Raw genomic sequence first — 11800 nt, forward strand, 5'->3', positions numbered from 1 at the left:
AAATCAATTTTTGGAGTTTTATGATTTGACCATGTGCTGTGATGTGATTGGTACATGATGACAAATTTCACTTACCCATCTCCCTTTGTAACCCTGGAGCTGAAATGAAAATCCATCAGATCAAAATCAGCTATCCAGTAGAAACAAAGCATAAATCCACATGAACCTTACCTAGTTCATCATTAGTACCTATATGAAATTTTGTAATTTCTCCTTCTGTGTCTTTCACTCTTCTCTGTCTCAATGGCATGTTTTGAATATCTTCATGATGAATATCAGAACATTTTGGAATTAGATAGAGAATGATTTTTTTTGGTTGATTGCGCAGAAGTCAGTCTGGTTGGCAAGAGACAGTTATAGGTAAGATTTCCCAATTACATACCATCCCCACTGCTTGCTGTGTGAACTATTTTGTCCGAATTGCAGGACATGCTCCTCTTTCTCAAGAGGGTGCTAATTGGGGAACCCGAAGGACAAGCTATTCCCTTAAGAGTGCCCCCAATGTTGCCACCAACAGGCAAAGCCAACATTGATGGAGCCTTGAAGAAACCCACAAATAGTAGTAACTTCAAAAACATCTTTAACAATTTGATCTTATATCTTGACAGCCTAACGTCTTGATCTTAGTTGTCGCAAAGTTACAAGCGGGGAAGATGAGCATGAATGGGGGGGGGAGGGGGGCGGGAATTGCAGGAAATAGTTTGCAGCAGCCCCCGCGGAGAAGAGCCGGGTCATGATTTGTCTGCACATCCAGTTTTGCGTAGCACCAACATGTAACATGTAACCCTGAAGCGGTTTATGTATCCCAATATCGCGCCGCTTGATCACAAGAAAAGTGACACTGCAATCCTCGGTGATACGTGTGTTGATAAGTATGCAGCTCGCCATTCAAGTTTCCCTCCCCTAAGATCTATTGGTTTGGACCTGTTTGGACAGGTCAGGATAAACCCTTTAGCCCATCACATGTTGGAGTTTACTCAAGGTCTCAATCTTGTCCAAGGTGCCGATTCAACCACACACCTCGGCGTAGTGTGTACTAGACCTCATATTGAAGAGGTTCTAGCCTGCTGTGGCTAGCAAATGTCACAACGCGTCAATGAAACAGTTGTTTCATACCCAAGCTGGCGACGTGTCCATTGACCTCTTGGAAGTGACGGCCGGAGGTAAGGCAAGTGTATCTATACTAGGTGTGAGACGTACATTACCCCGGAGAAACAAACCAGGTAGGAGATTACAATTGCTGGATTGATATCGAAATTTCATGTCTGTAGCTATGTACAAAACCAAACAAATGACAAGTGTTGTGATGTGAATCAAACTTGGATAAGGAGACCAAGCAAAAAAAAGGGGTGTAGGCAAAAAAAAAAGAACACAGGAAACTGTACACTAGGGAAAAGAAGAACTGAAACTTGTGTTGGAAGTAAATATGACGATGGACTACCAAGAAGAGACATAAAAAGGGAAAATAAATTGAAAAAGGAGGAGGAATGACGGTAAAAAGATACGATGATTAAGAAGATTCAGAAGTCGGTCGAGTCAGCGTGGATAGAGTAGATAGAGTGGATCCAGGCGATGAAGGTAATTTGACGCCGTCAGGTGATTTGCGGGTGGAGATAGGAGACCTCGAGGGGTTACTGACGGTGGATGGTGAGTTGAGGGATAGGTTGGAGAGGGAGCGGGTTGCAGTGGGACTAGCCGCGTTGGCTTCGCGGAGCAAGAATGAGACCCATTGGTCGGTGATCGTGTCATTGTCTCCCAACGTATCCCGTCCGGTCCCCGATGGAGAATTTAGCCCTGCATTCTGACGTCCCGTTTTCTGGGCTGATGAATTTGAGCGTTGTAATCCGACTTGTTCACGTTGATCTTCGTTCCAGGATAAGATGCTCGACAGTAAAGAAAGCATCTCGAAACGTTTTGTGTCTTCTCTTGGAGTCAGAATGAATGATATCAACACATTTGTGACCAGTCGTCTAGGACAGACCAAATCAGTCGTAGATGGAAATACAGCGTCAGGGTGACAATCCAAACAAGTTTCTAGAGTAGAGTAATCAAAACCCAGAGCTCACCGGTCAACACTATGTTCTGTGCTGTCTTTCCTCAATCGACGAAGAGCCTCAGTCAGATGCTCGTTCAGTATGACCGCTGCAGGGGATCGACGGGTACATCCACATCGATGTGAGCGTAGGATAGGCATAGCTGATTGGAACGAACGACTCACCTTCATGCCGAAGCTTCCCAACAAGCAGATTCTTCTCCTTCAGTTCTGTTTTCAGTGATTCACACAGTGCTGCACCTGATTCGCTGGCCGCAAGTTTAGCCTATATAGATGGGACATCAGATATATTGACGATAATGTGAGGACCAGCGCTTAAGTGAGAGGATGCTTACCTCAGCATCTTGCGCTTTTTGTTCAAAAACCAGTAGCTTTGTTTCGGCCTCGATAAGCCGAGCCTGGGTGTCGCCAACGGCCGATTGAATTTCGGATTCTTTGGCTATCTCGAGGGAGTTAAAAGAGGTGAAGGTAAGCTCAATTATACAATTTATACAAACCATAATCGCCAAAAAGATGTTACCTGACTGGAACTCTTCCAATACTGATTGAAGGTTGCTGGCGCTCTTAGCTTGAAGATCCCGGTCTTCTTTAAGGAGTTCCAGTTCTCGCTTCAGTTCTGCAATGATGTTATCCCTCTCCCTTGACCCTGAGTCAGCTTGGTCACGTTTGATGGCTTCGTTCATAATCTCCCTTTGGCTATCCTCGAGCTGGTTCCGCAAACGTTCTATTTCGTCCTGACTCTCTCGGTAAGCTTCTTCCCTCTCATAGCTTTCTGAATCAAGCTGTTTTTGATGATCCAACATCCGCAAGCGAATCTGACCTAGTTCGTGATGCAATCGTTCGGTTTCTTCATGAGATGAAATCAGCTCGGTGTTCAAGTTTTCTGTAGTATGAATGAGGTCTTCGTTCTGCGCTTGAAGTTGGCAGATCTGTTGTTCCCTTCTGTCCAGCTCATCCTGTAGGGAGTGCGAAGTAAATCAGATATGGTCCCTCTTCAAGCTTTGAATTCAGGTATGTTTAATGAGGGACACCAACAGCATCCTGGCGGAGTTTATCTCCCAGGGTAGTTCGCATCGTTGTGAGTTTTGAAAGTAGGGCGCCATACTGAGCTTCGAGAGTTGCCTTCTCGGCCCGGAGAGTTTCGAGTTGGAGCTCTGTCGATGACTGTTCGTGTGAGTCCGATTGTTCATCTGGAGGGCTTTCAGGCTGGGAGAGATCGATGTTATCGAGTGGGTTAGTTGTAACTGGTGAGGCCATGGTGGAGTCGGTGGTTTCAGCCTGGAGGAGTCGTTAGGGGGTGTATGTTATGGTTGTAGGAGGTAAATATGTAAATAAAAGAAATGGATTGATGAGTGTCATCAGGTGTCATCGGTTCCAGTGCACCGCGTCCAAGTCTGGCCTATCCGTCGGATAGTTTCAGCTCACCGGGTGATTTCGCACGTCCGCCTGCGGCGGCGGAGGGTGGCGTCGCGCAGTCCACAAAAGAAAGAGTGGTCGATGCGAACTGGAGCCGAACTCAAAGCCCCTCGCTGCTGCGGGCGTGTGACTCGGGAAGCGAGCTCACTTAACCATGTCCCGCTATTGGAGGGGGGACGCCGAGCTTAACTAGGCCTCCGGGCGGGAGGGAGCGAGCAGCGGAGCTGTCCACGCCAGTGGAGGCCTATATGTACCTTAAGTCCGGATTCCCGCGTGATGAGTTTTTGGATTTTGCGGGAAAACCCTCTTTTTTGACTTCCTCCTCCTGTACCCAGCTTAACACAAGTCCCTTCCTTCCGAGGAGGCACAAAGCGCCTAAGGAGGGACTTGAATATGTCCCAAATCTTGCGTGAGCGCAACCAGCCATTTGGCTGGGGAGGGCATTACAACCCTCAAATCACCCACAAGCGCTCTGATTCTGGTCACGCCTCCCCGACCATTGAAAAGCTTGTGATTTTTTGGTACATGTACAGCCCTCAAAGCTCCACATTTCCATAGCATTAGGAAGCTGTGGGGATGGATAAGTATTGGGCATTGGAGTGATCCGCCCAATGCAGGCCCAGATAAACTCTCGGATTGATCCGCTCCTTATGGCATAAATAGCAAAATGCATACATCATAAGCCATAAGCGCCACCAATTGCAAATATGTACATAAATATTTCATTAAAAATACAATTTAATACTTCAAGAGCTGTGGGACTCTCCCTGATCCAACAAGAGCAGAATCCGGCGGGTCATCAAAATCTAATTTCCCAAATGTGTAAGTGCCCTTGCAAAAATAGCTGCTGAGCAGGCCATTTATGGCCAAATTTCCCCCCCAAAAAAATCCAGCAGATGCCCAAGATGGGCAGCTACAACTGTGCCAAAAGGCATTGAAGAGAGTTCATTTATTTATTTTTACGGGTTTACTTCGCGCACGGAGGGAAACTCGTTGCGCACGGGAATTTCCGTTGACTCGACGTCACGTGAGGTTGGGCCCCCCTCTGTGCGCGCCACCAGCTCCCCTCAAAAAACTATCCGCACACGGGGGTGCCGTGCGGTGACAGGTGGCCGGGTTGAGACACTCCGGCCATCCGGAGGAAACAAAACCCTTGATGACCGGCACAGACCGGTGTGGTATACGAAATGGGAAAAATCAAAAGTTTTTCTCTCATTTGCGTAATTAGTCATAGAATGCCTCACGGTACAACCATATGGACCCCAGAAAAGGAATCTACGGCCAAAGTACCCCCTAGTACCCACTGGAAGCATAACCAGAGCCCCACTACACTGGAAGTTAGCCCTTTGGACAACCTGTAGCATCCCATCAAACCCCTGTCACACATCTCAAGTCACCTTTCCCTCACTATACACATACAAACCCATATTTTCCCTGCTCCACTCTAGATCCACTGCATATATTAGTTTGTATTTGTTTGCCATCCGCATTACATCATGTAGCATTGCCCCTGCGGCTGTGCCCTGCAACCCCATTGTTCCCCACCTCATTTATGCACCTCCTTGCATAAATTAAGCACAGCCTCACTCATGCACGCACCCCTTGCATAAATTGTACACAGCCACTCCTGTATTCGCACAGCCCCCCTGGAGCAAAAATCCCTCACATTTGTCTATATAAGGAGCTCTCCCCCCCCCCATTTTTGTTCCTCAGTTTTATTACTCATCAGTGATTCACTCACCACCTTGTACTCTTGACACTTACAACTTACAACTATACTCGTAACAACCCTTATATATCAATAACAACTCTTTATACGGTTCATCAAAAAAACTCATCTTGAGCATCCACTCCTATCACCTTATTAAAACTTGCCAAGCGGAGCTTGGTGGGTCTTGTAGCTGGTATTATAGAAGGGCAGAGCTTGCAACTCCTCCATCCCCTTCTCCATTCAGCAAAAGGGTTTCACAACCACTTTTGAGTCTTACACCGGTCATCGAGAGACTACATCCCTCTCGATGACCGGAATAGACCGGTCATCAGGAGGCTACAATCCTCTTGATGACCGGTACAGACTGGTCATTGGGAGGCTACATCCCTCTCCATGACCGGTACAGACCGGTCATTGAGAGGGTATATCACATCTCTCTTGACGACCGGCATAGACCGGTCATCAGGAGGCTACATCCCTCTCAATGACCGGCATAGACCGGTCATCAGGAGGTTACATCCCTCCCGATGACCGGAGTAGACCGGTCACCAAGAGGATACAGCTCTCTCAATGACCGGCATTCCGGTCATCGAGAGAACACATCTCTCTCAATGACAGGCATTCCGCACTGCCAGCATATTTGGCTAGGATGAAGTCATTCTAGGTTAACTGGGATGCGCTCAACCAATCTTAAATGGGTTGATCTTAACCAATGAAATATAAAAACCAATGAAATATAAAATCAAGGGGGGTCCCTTGGATTTGTATTTCACCAGTTTAGATCAACCAAATTTAAATTGGTTGAGTGCATCCAAGTTTAACTGGGATAACCTCAGCCCAGCTAATTATGCCAGCAGTGCCGGTCATCAAGAGAACACATCCCTCTTGATGACTGGCATAGACCGGTCATCAAGAGGGATGTGTCCCCTTGATGACCGGTACAGACCGGTCATCAAGAGGGATGTGACCTCTTGATGAGGTCTATCCCGGTCATTGAAGGGGATGTGTCCTCTCGATGACCAGTCTATTCCGGTCATCCATTGGGAGGGATGTAACCTCCCAATGACCGGTCTATTCCAGTCATCAAGAGGGATGTAGCCTCTCAATGACCAGTCTATGCCGGTCATCGAGAGGGATGTAGCCTCCCAATGACCGGTCTATTCCGGTCATCAAGAGGGATGTAGCCTCTTGATGACCGGTCTATGCCAGTAATCAAGAGGGATGTAGCCTCCCAATGACCGGTCTGTACCGGTCATCGAGGGGGATGTTTCCTCTCAATGACCGGAATGCCGGTCATCAAGAGAGATGTGATATACCCTCTGGATGACCGGTCATCGAGGGGATTTTTTCCTCTGGATGGCGGAGTGCTTCACCCCGGCCACCTGTCACCGCACGGCACCCCCGTGTGCGGATAGTTTTTTGAGGGGAGCTGGTGGCCTGACTTAACTAAGCCTCCTGGGACTGAGGGTGCGGAGCACCCCGATGCCAAGCATCTCCCATTCCCATTGGGAGGCTTATGAGTTATTGGCTTTTTTCCGCATGAGAGCTTCAGGAAATTTGTGGCTTTTGGCCAACTTTTTGAATCAAATTCACATTACACAGCGCGCACTCATTGTGAGTCAGCAAGCTGAAGTACACGGGATAGCTGAGCATCTCAGCTTCAATGTAGTGTCACTTTTGTGATATCTACACTTGAAGGAGAGTGTTGCCCTTGCTCAGAAGTCAAGGTGGATGGATGATGGAGTTCTGTATTCAAATTGAGTCTAAATGGATCTTCTCGGAATTTGCATACACACACTTCTGGCCAAACACAAAAAAATCACAAACTTCAAAGGGGGATGGAAGGAGTTTGTGAAGGGGGAAAAAGTGGTGATTGACACCAAAAGATAGAGAAAAATCAGGCCATTAATCTTGCACCACAGGCAATAGGAATATACAAGGAGAAGACCCCTGAAAGGGGAGCGGGAAAAAACTCCCACCAAAACACTGAAAGCTCTCAAGCCAAATTCTTGGCTTTACCTGCAAGTCCCTCCTTCGGAGGTCACGCTTCGCGCGAGGGCGCTTTGCGCCAGCCCAGGCTGTACCAGGGCCCTCTGAAGCAAGGGACTTGTGATAAGTCAGCTGGTGGCGCGCACAGAGGGGGGCCCGACGTCACGTGACGTCGAGTCAACGGAAATTCCCATGCGCAACGAGTTTCCCTCCGTGCGCAAAGTGAACCCATATTTTTAACTTTGTGCTGAGTTTTTTTTATCTTTTCCCTGCCAAAATTTGACTGTCCTCAGGCCACAGGTCCGACTTTACAAGTAAGCCTCTTTTTTGGAGAGCATCCCTTTGGGACGCGGAGTCGCCCCCCCCCCCCCCCCCCAACCCTCCGATTGAGAGGCTTAGTTAAGCTCGCTCCTGTACCCGCTTCCTTGATTCTATCCACCTAATTTCCTTGGCAGACAATGAAGGCCTGCTTCTTGTCTTTCTTTTGGTGTTATGTATCCTGTTGTACTGGTCCTCACTGATTTAATAACAATTTTGGAAAACTGTCTGTTTTCAGCTCCAGAGGACTTGTTTTGGTGTGCACGGGGTGCTCCAACCACTCGTTTGAGCAAAAAAAAAATTCAAAGTGTGATTTTATAAAAATCATTATAAAATCACAAGATTATGTACTTGTTTTGAGTTTGGGTGGGATGAACAGGAAGATGTAGCTCTTCCACAAACCCTTCCAAACATCCTCAAAGTTTTGAGGATGAAGTTTCCTCCCACCAAAAGGTGGGAAACTCATCACGCGAGTTTGTTGACTTGAGGGGCAAGTCTCCCCTGCGGGGAGGTTTGCTTCGCGAACCAACCAGCCAGCCAACTGGCTGGCGCGCCCCAAAGCAGGAGACTTGTGGTAAGTTCGGGGGGACGTTGGTACATGTACGACCCTCAAAGCTCCATATTTCCATAGCATTAGGAAACTGTGGGGATGGATAAGTATTGGGCATTGGAGTGATCCGCCCAATGCAGGCCCAGATAAACTCTCGGATCGATCCGCTCCTTATGGCATAAATAGCAAAATGCATACATCATAAGCCATAAGCGCCACCAATTGCAAATATGTACATAAATATTTCATTAAAAATACAATTTAATACTTCAAGAGCTGTGGGACTCTCCCTGATCCGACAAGAGCAAACGCAGGGACTCTCCAAAGGAGGGACTTTTGCAGTATGTTGAGCCGGTGGCAGGAGAGAATTAGAAAAATGATGTTTTTCAATCCTTTCTGGACGCGCCATTTGTCACCATGTAATGAATTTTTGGGGGAGCAAAATGTGCACAGCATCATGGAGTTCCATTGAACATATTTTACAGATTTTTTGGGGCCTTGGGTGCCCCATGAATTCCTTTTTTGTGATGGACAAGTGTCCACTTCATTGTGTATTCCACATTTTACACTGTACAGAATCTGAAATTGATGATGTTACAACTATGATTGCAGCTCAACCAGAGGAGTTGAGGATTAGAAAAAATGGTAGAAAGAAGGGGACAGCTTAAAATTAGAATAAAAAAGGTTCAGCAACTCTTGTGGGAGATTGGGTTTAAAAAAGTCCCTACCAAAATGCCCAATTCTCTATGGATGTGAGGTTCACATAGCGCGTAAGTCCCTCCTTTGCAGGTTGCTTTGCTCCCCCAAGGAGGGAATCAGCTAAGTTAGGGAAGCAAGCCTTCAATGTAAGGGCCTGCACATGGGCCTCAATTTTGAAAAATTTCAACTTTTTTTGCCCTCTACACAAAAATTGAAAACTAGCAGAGGGTTCAAATGTTGAAATTCTTCACATTTAGGCTCCAGCCTACATTTTGGCCAGGCTCAGTTTTTGTCCCAAGAAATTTTGAGGCAAATGAATTTGGAAAATTTCAATTTTCATGCCCTGTGGTACAGGCCCTAAGACTCAAAAGTGGTTGTGAATCCCTTTTTCTCAATGGTGAAGGGTATGATGGAAGTGCAAAACTCTACCCTTCTGCTATCAGATAACAAGACTCACCAAGGTAAGCTTGGAAAGTTTTAATCAAGTGATAGGTCTGGTCTAGTTCCAGATGAAGTTGTTCAATGGTAGGTATGTGATAGATGTGAGAGTTTATGAGGAGTGAAAAGGGTGACAGTAGACTTGATGATTCTGGTGAGGGTTGAACACAGGTCCTCAAGGGGGTGATATATAAAGTTGAGAAGAGTGCCTAGCACTACAGGCAAACAGGTGACGTTCCCGCACGCAGGGTCACCTGCGCAGTTACTGCGGCCACCAAAATTAGGTGACGCTGCGCGCGGGAGCAACAGGTGTCTGCCTGTAGTGTAGGCTGAGACGGGTATATGTCTCACACCACATGCAATATGGTGACAATTTATTTGAATCGTCACCTGCAGGCTGGCACTGGGGATTCACCTGGTGATCCACCTGGGACTCCACCGGACACTCCCCTGGGTACTCCAGTTGGCAATCCAGCTGGCAATCCAGTTGGCAATGTCGGACTGGCGGGCCCGCATTGAGTACATACAATCTTGAGGGCTTTGCAAAAAAAATTTGCACCAGCTGTAACCACTTCACGTGCAGACTGTACAGTCTGGATTGGGTCTCATGGTCAGGTTTGATTCCTCCCGAGTCCCATCCATCAAGACTGTGCCAATGGCCAGGAAACAATCACTAAGACTCCACAAGCCTTGACAGCCAGGATGACATCACCTGGGGAGGCAATCCTCTCGGCATTGAGAATTTGTAGGAGATGCCCTTCTCAACTGCAGCAACAGGAGTAGGGGCCGGCGCCCTGTCGTATTTTGATTCCTCTTCTCCGCTCACATGCTCATTTCCTCTTTTCCTTCACACATAGTGATGTCTTACTCCCCCCCCCCCCCCCCCCTTGCATCACAATGTGTAATGTATTGTACATTATCCATCAATAAATGTTGATGCTTTTCCATTACTAAGTTGTAATGCCTTGTCTTTTCCATTGTCAAGTGGCAATTTCCCTTCCATATGTTAAGCTTATCACCAGCATATGTGTATCCTGTCCTTTCCATCTCTTGTGAGATGTACTTTCCTGTCTTGTAGGCCCCCTTTGTATCTTGCAAGGGGGCTCTCTAGTTGTGACTACATATAGCCTGCCCCTATGATTTGAAATAAATTACCAAGTCAGAGAATTTCTTCACTTCAAGTTCAACCACCTAGAGCCTCCTTGGTCCAATCCAACTACCTATTGTCCCCACCTTCATTTATCATTTTCTCTTGGGCTGAAAATCTCTCACGCCAGCTGCCCGGGGTTCCAACAGGAAGGGACCCAAGCCTCCCCCCAGCGCCTCTGCGTCACAAAAGTATGTAATTTCCTAAATTATGAACCACACTCAAATAAACCCAAAAAGCTCATTGGATGGTCCTTCTGGTTTTTGTAGAATGGTCACTGTGAGTTAACAGGGAAACAATGTGTGAGATGAGAGATTTTCAGATAGAAAATAGCTAGAATTCAGCTGGTAACGGTCCCAGAAGAAACAGATTACCAGAAAGTGTGACTTGAGTCAAAGTTGGATGTTCTCTGACTGCCTCGCAAGTGCTTTTTTGTGGGTTCTGACCTGAGTCTGACCCAAGTCCAACCAATCAATTCAGTAACCTGGCCCAACCCAACCATTTTGAGTTGGGCCAGTCCAAGAGTCCCACAGATGTTGGCCCATCCATTTGGGCTCGGACCCTTGTTGGGCCAAACAGAAACCTGAGTGGGCTAGTATGGGCCGGCCCAATTCTCAACCCTACCCGTTGCCAACATTGTGGGCTCAATCCCTTGATGCACTTCTAGAGTGCAGAGGGAAAGGCGTCAACTTAACTTTGTCGGAGTGATTGGCAAACAAAGGTGCAGAACCCTTGTTGGTCCAACAACGTCGGCGCGCCCACCCCTCTTCACAGGGATGCTGTTGTGACAACCAATCCTTTTGTGGTAATTTCTGACCGCGTCAGAACGCTGCCCCCTGCTGAGGAAAGCAACATTTGGGGTGCAAAATTGCATAAGATTTTTTTACATAAAATCATAAACTGCAATTTTGGCTGGCAGATGTCACTTTAAGTTTTATGCATGCTGACATCTCCCAGCCAAAATTGGCTTCAAGATTTTATGTAAAACGTGACATATGCAATTTTGAACAGCATAGTTGACCTGCTCCTGTGGTGTAGTTCTCCGACGGAGGACATCATTTTGAGAATCCTGATGGAACCTGATGGAACCCTTGTGTTAATTAAGACCAAGGAAAATTAAGTTTTCCTTCTAAATGGACATCTGGGAGGCCCCCAGAACCAACAGGAAGTCACCCAATGGTAAAAGCTAAACCACCAGGTCACTTTCTGTGATTGGTGTTGGTTGGTCCAACGTTACCTGATTGGAGAACATCTGACCAGCCTATTCCAATTGGGATTGGTTTATCCAGTCAATCCACAATCATGATTGGGGCATCCAATCACCCCGACTTTGCGCGGAAACTCTAAAAATTCAGCCAATTGGGTAAATTTTGGGTAGTATGTGCACAAAAGCGTCCAGCTGAAACCAATCTTGTTGGCGCAATGGTTAATCTGCTTGCTTACAACCTAGGACAGCAACGATTTTGTGGGTTTGAAGTG

The 11800-nt window shown here is 46.9% G+C and overlaps 1 protein-coding gene across 1 annotated transcript; it reads right to left on the bottom strand.

Moving 5' to 3' along the window:
• Positions 1 to 1510: 1510 nt before the first annotated feature.
• On the bottom strand, positions 1511 to 3310 carry PtA15_17A291 (uncharacterized protein; the record flags this gene model as incomplete). Its single annotated transcript, XM_053164392.1, has 6 exons — positions 1511 to 1970; positions 2067 to 2142; positions 2219 to 2318; positions 2389 to 2492; positions 2574 to 3009; positions 3089 to 3310. 6 exons carry the CDS (start codon positions 3308 to 3310, stop codon positions 1511 to 1513), a joined length of 1398 nt encoding a protein of 465 aa, XP_053028364.1.
• Positions 3311 to 11800: the final 8490 nt, after the last annotated feature.

The sequence above is a fragment of the Puccinia triticina genome, chromosome 17A (assembly GCF_026914185.1).
Source record: "Puccinia triticina chromosome 17A, complete sequence".
In the NCBI taxonomy this organism is placed as follows: Eukaryota; Fungi; Basidiomycota; class Pucciniomycetes; order Pucciniales; family Pucciniaceae; genus Puccinia; species Puccinia triticina.